The 21197-nt window shown below is 39.4% G+C and overlaps 1 protein-coding gene across 1 annotated transcript in view; it reads left to right on the plus strand.

Moving 5' to 3' along the window:
* HAO1 (hydroxyacid oxidase 1) overlaps window positions 1-21197 on the plus strand; it is a 47479-nt gene that overhangs the window by 10277 nt on the left and 16005 nt on the right. The window contains exon 3 of the mRNA XM_078444257.2: window positions 14387-14642. Within this exon, the coding sequence (XP_078300383.1) occupies window positions 14387-14642 (256 nt within the window). The remainder of the gene's footprint in view (window positions 1-14386; window positions 14643-21197) is intronic.

A 21197-nucleotide genomic window follows, 5' to 3' on the forward strand; every position in this document is an offset into this window, starting at 1 on the left:
CTATCGATTGATGATTTATTTAATATTTAAATTAACCCTGGGGGTGCCTCTGTAGCTCAGTCTGTTAAGTGTCCACCTATGGCTCAGGTCATGATCTCACGGTTGGTAAGTTTGAGCCCAGTGTAGGGTTCTGCGCTGACAGCTCAGAGCCTGGATCCTGTTTCAGATTCTGTGTCTTCCTCTCTCTCTCTCTGCTCCTCCCCTGCTTGTGCTCTCTCTTTCTCAGAAATATGCAAATAAACTTTTAAAAAGTGTAAAAAATTAAAAATAAAAATGTATCCTTAAATTAACCCTGAAAGACGATGGTGATCCCCCCATAACCAAGAGTACTCCTTGGTTGGTATGTTTGGGTTGTGAGATGGATAGGTTACTTGGAAGGAAAGAAAGTATATGTACCTGGAGCAGATGCTTTTGGTGTTCAGGTTATATCCCCTTGTTACTTATCATTTCTATAAGAACTTGCAACTTTTTTCCTGTATTTTCTCTGGCAACAGGAGCTGATAGATGGGTGGGTTGGGGGTTACCTTCCCATTAACACACCCTTCCTTGACTGCCTTCCCTTCCTTCTTTCACTTTCCTATTCTTCAACTCACCTTGTGATTATTCCCAAATAAAAGACTTGCACTCATATCTTTGCCTCATTGTTGGCTCCTGGAAGAATGCAAATCAAGGTGAGGACCATTCAAATCTCCAGGGAATGATCAGGCTTGAATAATTAGAATGGACATCCAGAAAGTTCTCAAAGCTGCCACAGTACCACAATCTTGCCTTCTCAATTGGCTCTCTAGACTTCACAGCACCTTGCTTAAAGGGTCTTTTGGGCTTTCTTTTCACCACTGTGGAGCACATCCCCAGTATAACTGGGCCTGAGAATGGAGCTCTATTTTCTTATACAGCTTTGTGGTTGTAGAGTGACCAATGGAGCTACTCTTTCTTTGTTTTCAAAATGGCAGTGAATATAAAGTTACCAAATAAAATGCAGGGAACCAGTTGCATTTGAATTTCAGATAAACAGCAAGTCATTTGTAACTGGGTCATCCTATATGTTTATTTGCTGTATCTGACAACCTTAGTTGAATAAGAGCTCTTACTTCTAGGGGTCCTTTGAAAATTACCTGAGAATAATGCTAGGAAAAGCTTCCCAAAATGGGGTGCACTTTTTATTTGTCCCTCAGAGTCCCAAAAATGTCTTCCAAATATTAAAAAACTTACTTTCAGAAAAGTATACTCCCGGGGTGCCTGGGTGGCTCAGTCAGTTAAGTGTCCAACTCCTCATTTGGGCTCAGGCCATGATCTCAGGATTTTTGAGTTTGAGCCCCACGTCGGACTCTGTGCTGACAGCGTGGAGCCTGGTTGGGATTCTGTCTCCCTCTCTCTCTGTGCCTCCCAAGCTTGCTCTCTCTCTCTCAAAATAAATAAAAATTAAAAAAAAAAAAAGTATACTCCATTTACACTTTAGTGGGAATGAAAGTTGCTCTTTTTACTTTGCTAAAGATATTTTTAATTTAAGCTTTATGCAGGGACCTCAAAAATGACTTTAAGGGTCAGATTGGTAACATAAATACCCAGAGAGGGATGAAGTTAGGAAAACAACAATGCAGGCTCGATGGTGGAGACTTCAGCAAACCTGAGATTGCAGGTTCCATAGAGGGGGGCAGCCACATTTTAGTGCTAGCTAACTACTGTCCCAAGGGATTGAGGATGTTGGGCTGCCAAATCTCCAAAAACTTTAAGAGAAGCCAAAACCCTTGATTTTTATGTGTAATCTCCTGGTTTTTAAATGTTGGCAAATAAATCAAAAATTCTCTAAAACTCTGTTTGGGGCAGTAATGTGTGGGCCAAAGCAAATACTTTTGCGGGCTACAACTGTCCCCTGGGCTGTCAGTCTGGGACATCTGATTTATGTGGAATTCACCACTAACTAGTTTCACTTCTGTAGCAGGCCATTTTCACTCTCTAGGAGGATTACGTTTCGTCACTGATAAAGTCAGCTGCTCAAGCAAGATCAGTGGTTTGCTTATCATGTCCCAAAGAGGTTGGGATTGTTCCCAAGAGTCTTGGGGAAGTGAGGTGTGTCACCAACCACAGAGCTACTTGTGTTGCATGTTGGGGTTCAAAAAGACAGTTAAAAAAAAGAGTTCTGCTGTGAAGGCAAGAATGCAGACAAAATCTCTACAATGAGAAAACTCAAAAACCCAAACCAGAAAATTCCTAACAGGAAGATGATTTTACCATTTTTTTTCAGATTAGAAATGAATGGTTCTGTCCTTCTTTAAGATTTCATGAACTAGAGAAACCATTCAAGGTAGAGAACTGTCCTTCTGCAATCCCACCCTTATCCTCTATCTTCTTCCTCCTGTGCCAGCTCTGGAGAGTGTGGACGGTGGAGTGAGCATTTATATGTGATTGCTTTTCATTTCTCATAGCTGCATTCTTGGGATAGAGGAAAGCAAGTAGACATATATATTTCCGGCTCTTGCTGAAAACACAAATAGATGTTTAATAAATGCCACAGAAATTAACTGTTGTGAAAAATGATGATAGCCAACATTTATTTGGCAATTCATGTATGTCAGGCAATTTGCATTTATTAACTTATCTATGTCTTACCCATCCTAAAACATGAGTGTAAAACTCTAAAGATCTTCTTTTTTAAATGTTTATTTATTTATTTTGAGAGAAAGAAAAAGAGTGTGAGCAGGGGAGGGGCAGAAAGACAGGGCAGAACCCAAGTAGGCTCCACACCGTCAGCACAGAGACCGATTTGGGACTCAAACTCACCGACCACAAGATCATGACCAGAGCTGAAATCAAGAGTCAGACGCTTAACTGACTGAGCCATCCAGGAGTCCCAAAACTCTAAGGATCTTTTTCCAATTCCTGTGGTTGTGGACACTGAGGCTTGCAGAGGTTAAATACCTTGTTCAGGGATATTAATCACTTTCTCAATGCTGTGTATAAGATCCTGATCAGTGACTGATATTTCCAAGTATCATTAACTACAGCAAGAAGCCTAAGGCAAACTCTATGTTATAGTCTCAGAATATTAACTGCAATTATGTTTTGCAAATATGTTAATTATGCAAATATTAACTGCATTCTATGTTTTTATAGTTTTATCCCTTTGATTTTGAGAGGATGGACTAAGCCACCGAATATGAAACTTATTAGGAAATATGAGCCTTGAGCAAAACTCAGGAGCATAAATAAAGGGGCTTGAATTTTAAGCAAAAATTAAAACTCCTAAAAATCTTTTAAGATGGAAGGAAACTAACCAAGAAACACTGAGTGGAGAGCAGTTTGTCATGCATTGTGTTATGAATAAGGGATTTATTGCAGTAGATGATTTAGTTAACATTTTAATAATTGACAATTGTTATAATATTTAAGGAGCCATATAAACACCTCTACTCATAAACAGCGCATCCATCTGAAACCCTATTAGATTGGTTTTTGATTTACGTTTTATTCCTCTTATGAGCTTCAGGGATGATTGCAGAATCATTTCTACAAATACTTAAAGTAGTGAAGGAAATATCAATGATAAATATAAATGCTAGTGTAATATAAAACAGGTAGTCTCATTAGGTGAAATTTCCATCTTGCAAGAGAAGTAAAACATCTCTGACTTCTCACAGAGCAAATTAACAAAATGCTTACTATGCCACAGAGGCTTTTAGGACATTATCATAGAAATCTCTCTGGTTTTATGCACAGTGGCTGTAATGAAATTTTATTTCAGCCTCCATGGAACTACATTAGCTCCTTTGCTTCATTTAAACATGAGAAATAAGAGGAAGGAGGAGATTGAGTTACTAATTCATCCCTTTGCTTCTGACTGTTATATGTCCACGCGCCACATGAGGGAGTGCCAGGACCTCAAATAGAGAGAAATTGAAAGCACCTAAGGCGTTCTAGGAATGCTCAGTATATTACAAATTCTTAGTAAAGTGTCAAAAAAAAAAAAAAAAAAAAAAAAGAAAAAAAGAAAAAAAGATTTTAAAAGAAATTCCTGCCCCTGGATGCAATTAGAGGCTACCACACAGGATTTGATAGGCCATAAAACCATTAAATCTAAACACTTTCTTTTTGAGCCTAAAAGGCTAGAACATTCCAAAGTGAAGTTTTGGGACTTGGCTATGACTTGACCACCTATTAAGACGCAGGTGGAAGAGATGGCAGAGTAGCACAAAGAGCCATACAGACCCCAAAGAACTGAATTAGGGCATAGGTGAGAGCTTTAGCTGTTGGATTTTCTGGATTTTCCGAGATTAAGTGATCGATTTTGACATTGAGTGAAAGACCATTCAGCAAGAAAAATTGTCATTTCCTTTGCTCCAGACCCAAATGATATATTTTTGAAAGCTTTATTGATTTATATATTTATGTGTTGTACTAGGTGACCAAGCAGATATACATTTCAGCATACCTATGAGGAAAGTATCCCATTATTCTTAATTTTACCTAAATACAGGAAAGCGTGAGATATCTTTATGGAGCTTTTTTTTTTTTTTCCCCTGAAGTGAGTGAGTGCCTTTTATGCACCAGATACTGGACTTCACAGCCCCATCATTAATCCTCACAATAGACCTGTGATGTAATTATCATTTATCATTCCCCTCATTTGACAGTGGAGGAGAAGGACGCCCTTGACCAAAGTCTAGGGCTGGCCCATGATCAAGATGGGGCTTGAACAGCAATCTGCCCTCTAGAGTCTGATCCAGTTATTTGTCTTAATCCATTAACAAAACTAAGGAGGAATAAGAAGAAAGGACAGTTCACTAAAACTTTGTCCAAATTATATCATTAAACATTTGGAAGAGAATACCTCTTTGCTTCATTGTAGTAAAAATCAACCAATTCTCACCTTTATTTTCAACCTATTTCAGCTCAATTTTATGTTTTGGACATTCTTTTCCCACAATCAAAATTCAGTGGACATGTCTATTCCACACACACAACTCACACACAACACATAAGCATAGACACACACACATATATACACATATACATATATATACATTCACACATATTAAAAGATTATGGACCTTTTTTATATATATACATAGGTATACAAAAATATATAAAATGTATATATGTGCATAGATATATCAAAATTTTATATCTAAATATTTTCCAAGAAGTGGTAGATTCGGGGTTGAAACCACTTTGCAGTAGGACAAACTTCAATCAAAAACAGCTAGTAAAAAATTAGCCTCCCACTACATTAAAGACCAACATCAAGTGGTATGATTTTTAGTATCTCGCACCAGAATTTAAGCTATTGGGCAGCTTTCTTGAGAACATGAGATTGCTTCTTCTCAAATTATAAGTGTGCCTGATGACATTAAAGCATGATAATCCAGAAGTCAGAGGCTCACGTGTGTGTTTCAACACCGAGGTTGTTATACTGAGGGAGGTTAATTGAGGTCAAGTGCAGGCTTGATCTGCCTTGAAACCATCATAAAAGGCATCTCACTATGGTGTGGTCTCCATGTGATCTGTCAGTTATATGCCAGGACCTGACAACTTAATAAAATGACAGAATAATAACCTGGGGATCATTACAATAAAGTTAATGTTTTAGTCTAATGCAGAGTTCTACCCCAGAGACACAGTGGAAGCAAGAAAGGGAGGGCACAGATGTCATTGGGACTAGTTATTTCTTGGAAATCTTTCAATGCAGACAAAAAGAGCTCTCAAAGTTAGTGACAGTGTGATCACTCAAGGTTAAACTGCTCCGGATTTAGACAATGGACCATCTTGAAAGCCCTGGAAAGGTGAAATCTGGTTTTCTGGCCTTTCTTGGCAGTGTTGAAATTGCTTAAGTTCCCTAAATCATAAATTAAGATTTGTTTGACCACTTCTAAGTATTTCACAGATAATTATAGTGGAAGTTTCAAAACATTATTTTTCTAAGTAATCTCAAATTGTAATTTTAGACGTGCAGACAATAAATAATTTTTACTCCATCTTTAACAACTCTGTAAATGGCAGTTCCTGTGTGAAGAAAGGTGGGCACACCCAGTGGATGTTAGGGTGCACATTTATGCAAACACCTTAGTGTGTCAGACCCTGAGTTTTGAACCACACAACTGCTTGGTACTTTGTCATTGCATATTTTCCCCATTGCACAATGACTTCCTGTGCAGAGGACAGAATGCATTTTCTCAACATTTTCAGCACAGCTGTCTTGGTGACTAAGTTTTGCAGGAGCTTTTTAATCAAATGCACCTAAAAATAACTTTAGTCACTTTAATCATGTTATCCTTTTTTCCTTTAAAAACACAATTTTGGAAACATAACTCACCTTTCCCATAAAAGAGAGCTATTTTCAAAGAAATAATTTGGACCCAAAGTAGCACATTGCTTAACCATTCTGCTCTAATCTGGAAATATGATTGACCCACATGAATTAATGTTTCAAATAATAGATGTTTACTGCCACTGGTAACTACTAGTTTACAATTTCCTCTGTGGTGGTGGTGGTGGTAGCTGTGGATGAACATCATCCTCAAATGTATTATAATTCCCCTCCCTGTCAAGCCTAGCATGATAAGCTTTAGTTTTACTTGGTGATGCAGCATCTTATCTATATGTGTAAGATTGTTGGACAAGACATTAAACATTTGGAAGCTATTTTATAATTGGTGAACTATCTCATCTTTCAGTAACTTCCCTCTCTCTTATCTTCTGCAATTTTATTTTTATTTTGTTGTTAATATTTGTTTCTAACCCCAAATCTAGGAAGCTGGGCAAGTCCTAGATAAGCAAGGTTCTAAGATACGTCTGATGATGGGGCACCTGGTGGCTCAGCTGGTTGAGTATCCACTCTTGATTCTGGCTCAGGTCATGATCCCAGGGTCATGGGATGGAGCCCCTAGTTGGACTTCATGCTGAGCATGGAGCCTGCTTAAGATTCTCTCTCTCTCTCTCTCTCTCTCTCTCTCTCTCTCCCTCTCCCTCCCTCCCCCTGCACCTCTCCTCTGCTTGAGTGCTCTCCCTCACATGCTCTCTCTCTCTCTCTCGGTATATGTGTATATATATATATATATATATATACACATACGTATATGTATACATATACGTATGTGTATATATATATATATATATATACGTGTATATATGTATATGTATACATATATATGTGTGTATATATATACATATATATGTGTTTATATATGTGTATATATGAGTCTCTTGGCACATTATGTATATATATGTATATATTATGTATATATATGAGTCTCTTGGCACATTTAACCATTACCATATATATATATATATATATATATATATATATATATATATGGTATACCACCATGGTGTATATACATACATACATATATGGTGTATATATATATATATATGGTATATGTGGTATATGGTATTTGATATATATGGTGTATATATGGTGTGTGTGTGTGTGTGTGTGTATATATATATATATATATATATATATATATGGTAATGGTTAAATGTGCCAAGAGGCTGTTAGTATAATGTAATTTATTCCTTGACTTTAAAACTAGTAAGGGATGGGGCGCCTGGGTGGCTCAGTCGGTTAAGCGGCTGACTTCGGCTCAGGTCATGATCTCACGGTCCGTGAGTTCGAGCCCCGCGTCGGGCTCTGTGCTGACAGCTCAGAGCCTGGAGCCTGTTTCAGATTCTGTGTCTCCCTCTCTCTGACCCTCCCCCGTTCATGCTCTGTCTCTCTCTGTCTCAAAAATAAATAAACGTTAAAAAAAAATTAAAAAAAAAACTAGTAAGGGATGAATGTATAAGAAATAAGAAAATGTGGCAGATTTACCTGTGCCCTCCTCAAAGGGACAACAATGTAGAAGACAGACAGATTCATTGGCAAGATGTTTCTGGCAACTGGCAAGCTGGGAGCCAGACACTACCCACCCTACCACCACTGGTCAGTTTGCTGTAAGTCCTAGCTTTACTTATGCCATCAGTTATATCCAACTAACTTGAATGAGTCCTTGAGAAAGAAAACATCCACCTCATTGTTCTAAAAGTATAGTCCACAAAACAAAAGCATTAGCATCACTCAGGAGCTTGTTAGAAATGTTAGATTTCACATCCCACACCAGAACTACTAAGCCAGAATCTGAATTTTATCAACATCATCACATGATTTCTATGTATATCTGAACTTGAGAAGCACCGGACAGAGCCTAGAATGAAAGTCTTTGGTGGCTCCCAGCCAATGATGTAGTTTAAATCCTCAAAGATGAAACAGTGTTGGATGTAGCATGAATATCATTCCCACCTGAAGACCCTATAAGATCTTCTGAAAGCCTGTTGATATCAGGGTGACTCGAAACCAAGGAGAGGAATGTGTACAAAGTGGTTTTTGATTAAAGAATTTGGACAGGTAGGCTTAGTGTCCCCTAAAATTTAAGTCCACAGTAGGCTTCCTGTCTTCTCTCCTCTACATCCAGATTTCCTAGATAAGAAATGAACATTTTTATTAAGGCTTGCTTGATGGAAAGCAAAACACTGCCAAGATGTACAAGCTCAATTGCATTTCTTAGCCATACAGGGGATTCTGCCAGTTCATGCCACTTTGCAAAGCTACTTACTTGTTCTAGCCCAATTAAATCACTGTACATTGGAGCTTAGGGTTTGTATCAACTCCAGAAGTGGTTGCATTGATATCTAAGATGAGTTGATGTAAATAAACCTCAGTGGTTGATTATAGGTTCCATAGTGTAGGAAATTGAGTTAGATCTACTGAATGGCAGTTTGGGGAGGCAGAACTACATTTGACTAAGGTCAAATCTTATACCAGATTATTGAAGACCCTTGTAGCATTTCCCCAGACTAGGGCATGTGATTTCACTCTAATAAGAAATTTGTTGTGGGTGGGTTCTAGGATAACTTTTATTCTGTTAACCAGAACGCACAAATGTTTTTCACTGTCCCATAGCCAGTGTGGGAGGGACGGGATTGTGGGTGACAGTAAACAATGATATTAAATGCATTTATTTCCATATTATTATACTTATGGTTTTATTGCAAATAAAGCAAAGAAAAAAATATAGTGAGAATTTCTTCCAGGTATTGCTGTTGTTGTCTTACTAAGGAAATGCTGACAGCCTCTCAGATCTACTCTGCAGACTCTCCTCAGAAATCTGTAGACAGATAAGGGATAGAGGTGGGGAGTGGGGAAAGGCATGTTTTTGTTGCACCTCTCATATTATTTTCTGTTGTCTTGTCCCTGGCTTTTCAAAGGAATGTACACCCTGGGAATGTAGGAAGTATCTGCTTTGATATTCTTTTCTTATATCAGCCCTATCATGGAGTTCCTTGGCCTGGAAAAGATTCCTCTCTCCTTTGAGAGCTTTCTTGTTTAAGGGAGTGAGCATTTGACACTCTCTTTGCAAAGAGGAATGGGTGTCTTGATCATCAAAACCAATGCTGGGAAAAGCTGGGTATAGAGAAGATGATGAGTAATGATAAGAAATCCAGGTCCTTGTCAAAATTCTGAGTTTATAAGGCTATCTAGGACTTCTTTTCCCATGTAGTGTTAGGCATTCTCTCACTTAACCCTTTAAAATCGCATGGCTTCAGAGTTTACACAGAAAATGTTCACAAACCTTGCCTCAGTGTTGACTGTCTAGCAGTGTTATGAAGCAGACAAGATAGCAGCTGTGGTTACAGATATTTTGCAGATGAAGGGTGCCTCATGGATGGCCAGCCTGGGACAGTAGCCCAGGCTTTCTGACTCTCAACCCATTATAGCTTGTTGTTTTTTCAAGAAATACATATTATTACCTAGGTCATTTCCAGGGCTTTATCTTCAATGCTTTATAATTTTTTAAATGTTTATTTTGAGAGAGAGAGAAAGAGAGAGACAGAGCATGAGTGGGGAAGAGGCAGAGAGAGAGAGAGACAGAGACAGAGAGACAAAGAGACAGAGAGACAGAGGAGACCCAAAACTTGAAGTGGGCTCCAGGTTCCATGCTGTCAGCACAGAGCCTGACATGGGGCTCGAACCCACAAACTGGGGGATCATGACCTGATCCATAGTTGGACACTTAACCGACTGAGCTACTCAAGTGTCCCTATCTTTGATGCTTTAATGTCTACAACCTTACTAATGTCTCTTTTAGTGATATGTGTGTGTGTATCTCATATGCATTTTTTAAAAAATTTTTTTAACGTTTATTTATTTTTGAGACAGAGAGAGACAGAGCATGAACGGGGGAGGGTCAGAAAGAGGGAGACACAGAATCTGAAACAGGCACCAGGCTCTGAGCTGTCAGCACAGAGCCCGACGCGGGGCTCGAACTCACAGACCACGAGATCATGACCTGAGCCGAAGTTGGCCGCTTGACAGACTGAGCCACCCAGGTGCCCCTCATATGCATTTTTTATAACAATGGCATAATGTACTACTGCTGTCTCTAAATAAAGAAGAGGAAAAAACTAAAATACGAATACATCTAGAGCATTAAAGCTTTAGGTTTTTATTCTTGAAAATATATCTTAGGGATGATAAAAGAGGGAGTGAGTGAAAGTAAGGAAACAGAGTCGTGGGATGTCATATGGGATCAGTGTTTACTTGATTGTGTATCCTCCTGGATATTGTATCTCTAGGATATGCTGGCTATAATGAAAGCCAAGATTTTTAGACTTGGATCAACATTAGGGACTTTCATCTTGGGCAAGGGCCAGGCCTTGTCTTTACCACCGCAGATGTGATCTCCATTTTGCTAGGAGTTATGAAAATGCAACATACGCTGGAGTCTTCTGTTGCTACACCACAAGCTGGACACACAGCTCCACGCAAGTGAACCACTGTCCCTTGTAAAATGAAATCTAACAGTTGCTGCTTTTGAGAGCAGGTCAGAGTTTCATTGCAGAAAATTAATATGGAGTGAAAACGGGCTTCAAAAACATTTATGCACTGGACTAGGATAACTCTAATTAGAATTTTATAACAAAGTCTGACTATGCCAAGTGATTTATAAAATTAAAAAGCTTGTAGTTTTTGTCCTCAAAGAGCAATGTGGGCTAGAAGGGTATTTTCTTTATCAGGCAAAAATGACATTTGAAACATTTAGCAACCAGTACAACGAAAGACTTTAACCAATTAGAAGAGATGCTCAGATGCTGGTTTCTAGTGCTCTAACAGCATTCTGGATGCCCAGCAGCCCTGCCAGGCATTAACATTTGAATTTGTGGGTTGTAGGGGTGGGGGTCCAGGGATTCCTTGAGGAGAGAAGAGAATGATGCCACATTCTCTTGAATGATGCCTTGAGGAGAGAAGAGAATGAAGGGACTCAAGAAGGAGGGTCATTTCCTTCAGAGCCATGGTTATTTGCCAGTTAGAATGGAAGTGTTTCAATATTTTAACAGGAAAAGTTGTGATTGTCTCTCTGAATGGTCCTTGCAAAATCCCAGGGTGCTCTATCTCATTCAACATAAAACTGTGTTGAAAACCATAGATGTAATTCATCCATAATTGTCTTTTTTTTTATCACAGCATATGATCACAGGTGAATGGGGATCACAGTGGGCAGTAATATATGTTCCAAGGAGCATGAAGCCTTCTAAGTTTTGCTCCTGTTCTCTCCTGGGAGTAATATATAGCCTCAACTCGTAGTATGTCAGCACAGTCTCTGAAATTCTCTCTGCATCCAGCATTTTCTCCTGAAGTAAATTCGTTAAATCACCAAATATTTATTAAATGCCTACAGCTTGAAACATTGGTAACTTAGAAGTTTAAAGTTCCCTGATTCTCAAAATTTCAGCCCCATATGATTTAATCATTGAAAAATAAACATTGAGCACCAATAGCTTCAGGAACCATTAGTATCAAAGCAGTAGACTCAGGAAATAGATTACATGAACGAACCTTGCTTTTCTCTGGACATACCCATCCAAGGGGACTAGACAAAAGGTTTATGAAGGTCAACACCTCTTGCACATTTGATAGCTTAACAATTTTAATGGTCTTTGTGGAGTGTCTGTAGATATTTCTTATGAATTCAAGATCTTTTTGAGGATTCTTGATCTTTATTGACAGAGGAGCCGCTCACTGACATGATGCCTTTGTATACACTACAAAAAGGTGTCCTATCATTTGATGGTCCTCTTAGCTGAACCCCTTTGTATAGCCACACTCTGTATTGCAGTATGTGGCAGGCCCTACACCCTGGTTTCCATTTCCATGCCTTCCCAGAGCTGTTGGCATGGTAGCATCCTTCAGGGATATGGCAAACCTACTCCCTTTGGGGATGATGGCTCTGAAGGATTGGGAGAACGCATTTATCTATGCTTGATACCAGAGAGTCTTTTGGGCATCTAAGAATTCTCTCTAGAAAGATCATTGCCCTGCAGAAGTAGTCAGACATGCTGGGTCCTCATCCCACTCAGCTCTCCATTTCTGTGCGACCTTAGAGCACATCCTCTTCAGGGCATATTTTCTCTATGATAAATTGATGGTTAGGGGATTCTGACCCAGTCAGCGTTCCCTGGTGTTCCTTCCAAACAGCAGTAGATGACCTGGAGCTATTTTCCATATTTATAAATCTTAATGAAAATCAGACAATGGTCTAGATGTGCATATGTGTTATTACTTAATAAGATGTGGGTTGTGACAATATTTTGCAACTCATGAGCCTCTTGAGAGCAATTCTCAAGGCACACTTGGAGGGAACAAATTAGCTGCCCACAGACAAGATAATCTCCAGTTTAGGTCTTCTTTATCTGAACTGTCACCTGAACCACAGGAATGCAGCACCTACCATAGGAAAAGTAACATTTGTCCAGAACAAAATCCATTTTATTACCGTGTGAATTTAGAATTTTACTACCAAATGATAATGCTACTACTTAAATTTCAAAGTGTGGTACAGGGGACTGGCAGCATCAGCACCTTTGGGAACTGGTTGGAAAGGCAAATTCTCAGGCCCCATCTCAGACCTACTGAACTAGAAATTCTGGGGGAATGTTTGCACACTATGTTTTCACAAACACTGAAGGGAGATTTGAAAATGCACGGAAGCATTTTAGCTTCTCAAAGTCGTATCTTAAACAGCACATCACTTGATCTCAACATCACCCAAGGAGTGTCACTTGGACAACTACTTTTACTGCCATTTGATATATGTCAGGCACACAGATAAGTTGAATGACCCAGGGCCATACGATTAGTTTACATATGGTTAGAGACATATTGTCTCTTGCCATGTTTGGTATTTGGCGTACAAACATTGTATCAGTTTCTCCTCCACTAAAGATGACCCCAATTCTACTGCCTTTTACCCTTTTTTCGTTGAAAAGCTTATCCCCCATGTTCTTCCCAGTTCTCTAAGACTATTGGTTTGGTGAATCTATCTAATTTATTACTTATTTTTCACTTTCACTGTGCTCATTTCTTGATATCTTGCTCAAAAGGTTGTGAGGGAGCTGCTATGTACTTGGGATGTCTAGCATACATATTTTATAATATTAAAAAGTACAACATAAACGGAAGAATGCACCCTTAACAAAATGTTTGAAGATAAAAGTTAAAAAGTTAAAAACAAAGAAAAAAATTAAACTCTCCAACCTCTCATTAACAATTAGTTTGTTTAGGTTTATAAACCAATAATCACACTGGTACAAATGTGGAATTATATGTGTCATTTTGTAGACTTTCAAAAATATATCTTGAAATTCTTTCTGTATCCACAAATAATATTATTCTTTAATAACTGTAATAGAAACAGAATATGTACATAGAAAGAGAGGCAAAGGTAGGGGGATTTATTTGTGGACCCTGGCAAGTCTAAAACCTAAAGGGTAAGCTGTCAGGTTGGAGACCTAGAGAAGAGTTCATGTTGCAGTTTGGGTCTGAAGGCAGTCTGCTAACAGAATCCTCAGGGAAAGCCTTCAATTGATTGGATGATCCCTATTCACCTTATGGAGAGTAATCTACCTTACTTAAAATCTACCTATTTGAACGTTAGTCTCCTTAAAACATACCTTCACAGCAACAACCAGATGTATTTGAGCAAATCCTGGAAACCATCACTTAGCCAAGTTGACACACAAAATTAAACACCACAAACATATTGCCTTTAATGGGTGTGTACCTTTCATTTTATATATGTAGTGCAGTGTATCCAATCCTCTAAGGTTGGAGATTCAGGTTGTTCCAAATTTTTTCATCCCTACCCATAGTACATCTTTGGCTATTTGACTCATTTTTCTCTTCAAGATCAATTCGGAGTGTAGAAAGGAAAGCATATTTCTAATTATTTAAAGAATTGACTTCTTATTGCCAAATTGCTCTTATAGATGTTTCCACCCCCTTGAGCCACAGCCTGAAGGCTTTGGAGTGAGGAAGAATGCTGGGCTTGCCTTTATCTTCTTTCTTCCTCAGCCTGCAGGTCACTGGGAACCGGGATGATGCTGAGTTCCTGGTCCACTTCCTCAATTGAAGAAGTGGCAGAGGCCAGTCCCGAGGCACTCCGCTGGCTGCAACTGTACATCTACAAGGACCGTGAGGTCACCAAGCAGCTAGTGCAGCGGGCAGAACAAAGGGGCTACAAGGCCATATTTCTGACAGTGGACACTCCTTACCTCGGGAACCGCTTTGACGATGTGCGTAATAGGTTCAAGCTGCCACCTCAACTCAGGTAACCATGGGTCTCTCATCACCTCGGCTCCTGAACTGATCTTCTAATTCTCTTCATTTTTGTCATGTACCAGCTCCAAAGGTTTTTTCCCACGTCTATTAAGATAAAAAGAAAGCTTTTTCCAGTGTCTATTAAGACTAAATAGCTAAAAGAATGGAGACAAAAGAAACCACATGTTTGATTCCCTATCTCCTACTCTATTCAGCAATGTTCCTCTTTCATTGTGGTTTATCAATGGGTCAAGATTCATTCATTCATTCACTCACTCACTCATCTAGGCAAAACCAATTTATCTAGTAATCTAAAATTAAACTGTGGTGGTTTTATCAGGTCATTTAGCCTGTCTGTTAGCAAGGAATTGTCCTTTTCCCTGTAATATTTTAGGACTAGACTTATATTGTGTCAAAGCTAGGAACTCCTGGAGTTTATTGAGAAAGAACCCTCGTCTCTTTAACCTGGAGGCCTTTTTTCCCCTTTGTTTTTTCCTTACCCTAGTTCCCGCCAAAATCTGCTCTTAGGTTTTTCATATCAATATGTGACTGATAGCTTTTAGGGATAAAGCTATCTGAAAAGGAATCAAAATATTCATTTTAATGGAGGACATTTTGATGATGGGATTTCAAGGCATCCATCCATCAGAGTATGTGAAAAGATAAAGGATCCTTCCTAGGATCCTAGACCTCATTTTACAATGGGCCATTGCTTACTCTGTATATGAAGTGAACACTTCTAAAAGACCCAAATCCAAAAGATTCTAAATCAAATCAGCATTCCATACAAGGACAAGAAGATTGTTAAAAGGTAGGAATTCCATATATGGTATAGAGTAACATGTATCTCAACCACCACGTAAGTCCATGTATAGTCTTATCTGAGTGTCACAGAACTATTATATAGCTCTGCTGTGTCTATATCTATTTGAGTATAAACTACCATGCATAAAATTTTGCCATCATTGAACGATATGTAAATTAACTGTGTGGTGCTATCTCTGTGATACTTCTAGGCAGATTTAGGATATTGTTTGTGTATGTGGTACCTTCAATAACCCAATGACAGAAAGAGAAAGTACTCTCCTTGACAGAGCTGTCAATAAACCTGTTCCGTGTATCCCAGACACTGGGTTACCCAAACACTCTGTCTTTCTAAGAGAACAGAAACAAAAACAAAAGTCCTGACATATTCCCACTTCTTGCCAAATCCATCAGAAGTAGACGGCTTCAAATTTCCCTAATATGAAATCTGTATTCACCTTACTTCTCTATTTTGATTACCTTATTTATTAGACTTTCTAAAATAATTAGTTTCCCGCTATTCAGGCTTCTGACAGGAAACATTCTACGTTATTTTCCCTTTGGCCATTTGAAAGAGAATTTGGTATTCCTTTTTCTCCTCCCCTCACAACGACTACTAATGACAACAATAATAAATAATACATTAGGGTGTTATACACCCTACTGTATACACTTGTTAATTAATTCTGGCTGATATCGCTTGCTTCTTTGGTGCCAGGGCCACTCTGTCAGGAGCAGGAGGGTTGATTTGCTTTCTCCCCCTTGTCCTTTGCTCCTGGGCTCCTGCCCAGATGACTAGAAGGACCAAGAGACAAAGGCCCTTTTCAGCTGTCCATGTGCTCAGGAGTGGCCACGACTCCCCGGCTTGTCACATCTCCCATCTGAAGATGATCAAATAATGAGCAACACATCCAGGTTACAGGGAACACAGGAAACACCCCACAGCCTGGTGCCCTGGACCCCTGGAGTGCACACTGGCCTTGTTTGTTCTCCTGGGCTTCGGGGCAGGCCAGCGCTCTCTGGTCCGCTCCTCAGCAGCTCACATTCAGCAGTCGAAGGCAGAGTGCACTAATGGGAGGCCCAGGCTTCCGCCTGAGGCCACATACAACCAAAAAGCTCATCTGTTACAGCCTGATATGAAATCAGGTTTTTTTCCGCAACTGACCTGACTCATAGAAGGTGAAGCCGGGCTTTTCAGAAGTGAGGTTTGGCAGGCGGGGGAGGCAGGAAATCCAGAGAAGAATGAGTCTGTAAAGCAGTGGCTCCTTCCAGCCCTAGCTACTTCCTCTGCTGGGGAGGAGAGGGGGAAGGGTAAACAGGGTGGGGGAGGATCCCGACTCTTGGCATGTGAGACCAGCCAGAGTTCAGGAGTTTGGTAGTTTCTGCTTGGTCTATATGCAAAACACATGTATGTGTGTATTATGAATGGCATGGAGCTTCCTGAAACTGAGGGAGAATAAGGGGAAGTCTCATCTGCTCTTGGAAGAAACAAAGAATGGGGCCAGTTCACTAGATTGATTGCTCAGGCTTTGAGGCAGGGGCCTTCTCCTCTCTCTACCCCCTGGAGATGGTTCATTTACCCTGAGTAAAGATTTGGCTCTTTAGTGCAGCACCAAGGCAGTTGAAAGAAAAAAAAAGAAATTTCCAGCCATTGACTAAGATCAAGGTAAATCATGACACCTATTCTTTTGGTGATTTGATTATAGCCCGATAGCCCTAAAAGGACTTATTAATCACACCAGCCAGAACATATCACAGGGAAGAAGATCAGATTGCCATTATCTTCCCAGGTCTGTCATGATAAAAGTGGCCTGCAGGGCTTCCCAGGAGCAGGACCCCGTTATCTCTTTTCCCTTATCACCTGGCACCCTCACCTCCATTCACTCTTCCCAGCTGTATGGGCTTGCCTACTGTTCTTTCAACATGCCAGGCTTGCTGGTTGGTGCCTTACAGCCTCAGAAATGACTCCTCTCTCCACCTTATATGTCTTTCCTCAAATCCATGCACAACTAACTTCCTCACTTCTTTTATACTTTGACATCAAGGATGGATCTACATGTCTTTCTAGTGGAAAACCCAAATAAAAACAAACAGTAGAAATCAGAATGGAGATACAGTATGTTTGGGAATCCTGGGTGGGGTTGAGGGGAGAGAAAGATTTGCAAAGGAGAACTTGATACAGGGCCAACAGCCTCTAAATTCTTTGGTTAGGAAAATATTCAAAATGTAACTGTGTTAAACAAAATAATAACCTCCCAAAGACATTCATGTCCTAATCCCTGGAACCTGTGAATATGTTAAGTTACATGGCAAAATGGCTTTTGCGCTTGTGATTAAGTTAAGGACCTTGAGATGGGAAGATTATCCTAGATTATTCCAGTAGGCTTAATGTAATTAAAAGTGTCCTTAGGGAAGCAGGAGTGTCAAAAGTCAGAGGAGATATGATGATAGAAGCAGAAATTGGAAGGGTATCATCAGAAGTCAGGGCATGTAGGTGTCTACAAGCTGGAAAAGGAAAGGAAAAGATTTTTCTCTAGGACCTCTGGAAGGAAAACAGCCTTATCAACACCTTGAGTTTAGTCCAGTGAGATACATTTTGGACTTCTGACCTCCATAAATGTAGTATAATAAGTCTGTGTTATTTTAAAATCCTCATCTGTGTCATTTTAAAGGTTTGCAGTCATTTGCTATAGCGGCAACAGGAAACAAATACAATAACAATGCTCTGCTGATTTCCTCTACCAGGTACCTTCTCAGCAAGGCCAAGTCGGATTATGATATCTAAACTTTCAGTTAAACCTCTACCAGCTCACATCCCTCTTATTCTGCTTTACTTTTTTTTTTTTAATTTTACATAGCACTTATGTTCTAACATACTCCGTAAATTACTTATCGATTATGTTTGTTGTTTGTTTTCTGTCTCCCCTTGCTAGAATGTCAACCCTACGTGGCCAGGTATTTTTGATTGTCTTACTTACTGGTATCTCCTAAACATCTAAAACATATAGCAGGTGCTCAGTAAGTAATGTTGAATCCATCAATGAAAATGTACTAGATTACATGAGATTTACCCAATGAAACATGACTACTAAGACATTGAACAAGAATTAGAGCTCAAACTTAAAATCCATGCCCTGAACATTTCTTCTAAGTGCCCAGAACAATGAGGAAGAAATTAGCAGGGTTATGTTCTTGATATAAATGTTTTCCTAACCAGCATTAAAAGTTAGTGGCCCATGTACAAATTTCTATATGTATTATGAATCTCTCTCCCTTTCATATTGTGTAGATATCATGGGCTCTACTCGTTATTGTTTTATATTTTGTTTCCCACCATGGAGACACAAAGCTTTGTCTTTCATGTCACACCATCAGTACTTACAGTAAATAATATTCTCAGGCATTCAAGGCACAATGAGTTTCTTACAAAGCCAGTTCTTTCCTTTGCTTTTGGGTCATTAAACAGGGTGGGATTTGGAGAATTAAGTCCCAAGTAATTGTGTTATTACTTTGACGTTGCTCCTCTCCTTCCTTGAGAAATGGAACACTTTGGTTATCAGAGCCACTTTAAGTGTTTCTTGTGTATATGTCATAATTCAAATAAAAATAGTATTCATGGAGGTTTCCTTCAGAAGCACTGGTAAAACACTCCATCGTGGGTCTCTGTCAAGATATCTGAAAACTTTTTCTTGGCTTCTGGCTTTGAACAACGTTTTAGAGTAACAACAAGGCTTCATTGTGCACTGAATTTTCTGTAAGGCAACATTCATTCAAGTGTTGATCTGCATTTCACCATCCAAGAATAACAACAGTTATTTATATAATTTTATCCATGTTTCTGTTTTTTCCTATCCATTTCACCCTTCCACCCCGCCTCTGCTGAAACACTGTAGCTTGTTTGGGATGGGGGTGGGGTGCTATGCAGAGTATATATACATACAGATGTTTTTCTTCTTTTCCCCCCTGGTCTTGCTGTGGAACAGACAGACCTAACCTTTTTCTTATTAACAATATTATTTAAAAGTTCGGAATTTAATATCACTTAATACCATTTCTAGGTAATATTCTGGAATAGGTCTTCATAATAAGGGTATGTTTATAGACCAAAAGCTTAGCTTAATTCAAATGAAGATGAGCACAGAATACCAAAGGCTGTGATAAAATGTACAACCCTAAATGGTTTGATAAAAAGAAATGCCTAGCTAGGTATTTCAGCTAAAATCCAAACCAAATCTCAACAAATAGATGGGTACCAGTAAGACTCTCATGAAGTTGGAATTTTCTATGATCCTTAATGGTCAACTGAGTCAATGGTCTATAGGACAAGCTGTTCAATCCTTATTGAGAAAATGTTGCCAATGGCTTGAATAGAGTTAGGTGGGATATGAATGTTCATGTCCTTATGAGAATGTATGCCACTCGAGCCACACAAGGAGCTATTTTAGCTGAAAGTATACTAAAAACATTAAGCCTAGTTTGTATTAAAAGAAGTCTTATGATTCTTTTGAAAAAATTAAAAATAGTGTGCCTATGTACTTTTAGGTTTATATAAAAATTGTTAGAGTCGTTGCTTCAAAATCCTTTATATGTTCAATGGCAGAACTAGTAGAAAGAAAGAAAGTGTTATGACTAAGCCAGAGAATAATATACAGCTGTATTTTATCCAAATTGGAGATTGACTAGCAAGGTAATTTATAATGTGCAGAAAAGCAAGGTGAATCCAGGTCACTGTCATCATTCAAAGATACCCTTTCGGAGAGATGAAGTTTACAATTGGATTTGGGTCTGTAGGCAGCTAAGTCACAGGGGGTGATGCCATTGTATATCCAGATGGTCATCTACCCAGTTAGTGATCAAAGGTACAGGCAGAAAAAACTTTGTCCCTGGTTTAGGGAACTGCCAAACTGTAGTGAGGATATCAGGATATTAAGCCAAGAGAAAAGACTTCAGGTATAGAATGAGCCAGTAGCAGAGTCTTACAAGTATGTCAGAGAAATCCTGGTCTAAATTGGTTCAATAAAATTAGACACAGGGAGAAGCAGCAACTCAGTGAGGTTGTGTGTCAATTTGGGTTCCCCTAGGGGGAGACTGTGAGCCAGTGATTTAAATGCAAATAGTTTCTTTGGAAGATGAAGTGAATACTGAGTGGGGAAGTGGTGTCAGGGAAAGGAGGCAATGAACAAAGGGCCTGTTACCAAGACAACTCCAACTGCAGGCAACTGAAGCTCAATCCTGATTGGAAATTCTGGGATATGTAGAACCTATCTCAGGTTTAGCCTGCTTAGGGGTGAAGGAGCTGGGGTATTTATATGCCAACATTCCTGACACTTCAGATCTCCTGTGTGTGTGGTTACTAGGGCTTCAGGAGCAGAAGAAAGTCACATGTATTAGATTCTCCAGAGAAGCAGAATCAGTAGGACGGACACACACATACACACACACACACACACACACACACACACATTATGAGGGATCCACTCACATTATTATGGAGTCTGAAAAGTCCCACAATCTGCTGTCTATGAGCTGGAGGCTCATAGACTGGTATACTTCCAGTCCAAACCAGAAGACCTGAGAACCAGGGGAGCCAAAGGTGTAAGTCCCAATGTGAATCTAAAGGCCCAAGAATCAGGTGATGATAGTGTAAGTTCTGGTCCAAATCTGAAGGCTTGACAACCAGATGTTTCAACGTCCAAGGGTAGGAGATGATGGATGTTCCAGCTCAAGCACAGAGAACACATTTGTCCTTCTTCCACTTTTT

This window comes from Panthera onca, chromosome A3 (assembly GCF_046562875.1).
Source record: "Panthera onca isolate mPanOnc1 chromosome A3, mPanOnc1 haplotype 2, whole genome shotgun sequence".
Lineage (NCBI taxonomy): Eukaryota > Metazoa > Chordata > Mammalia > Carnivora > Felidae > Panthera > Panthera onca.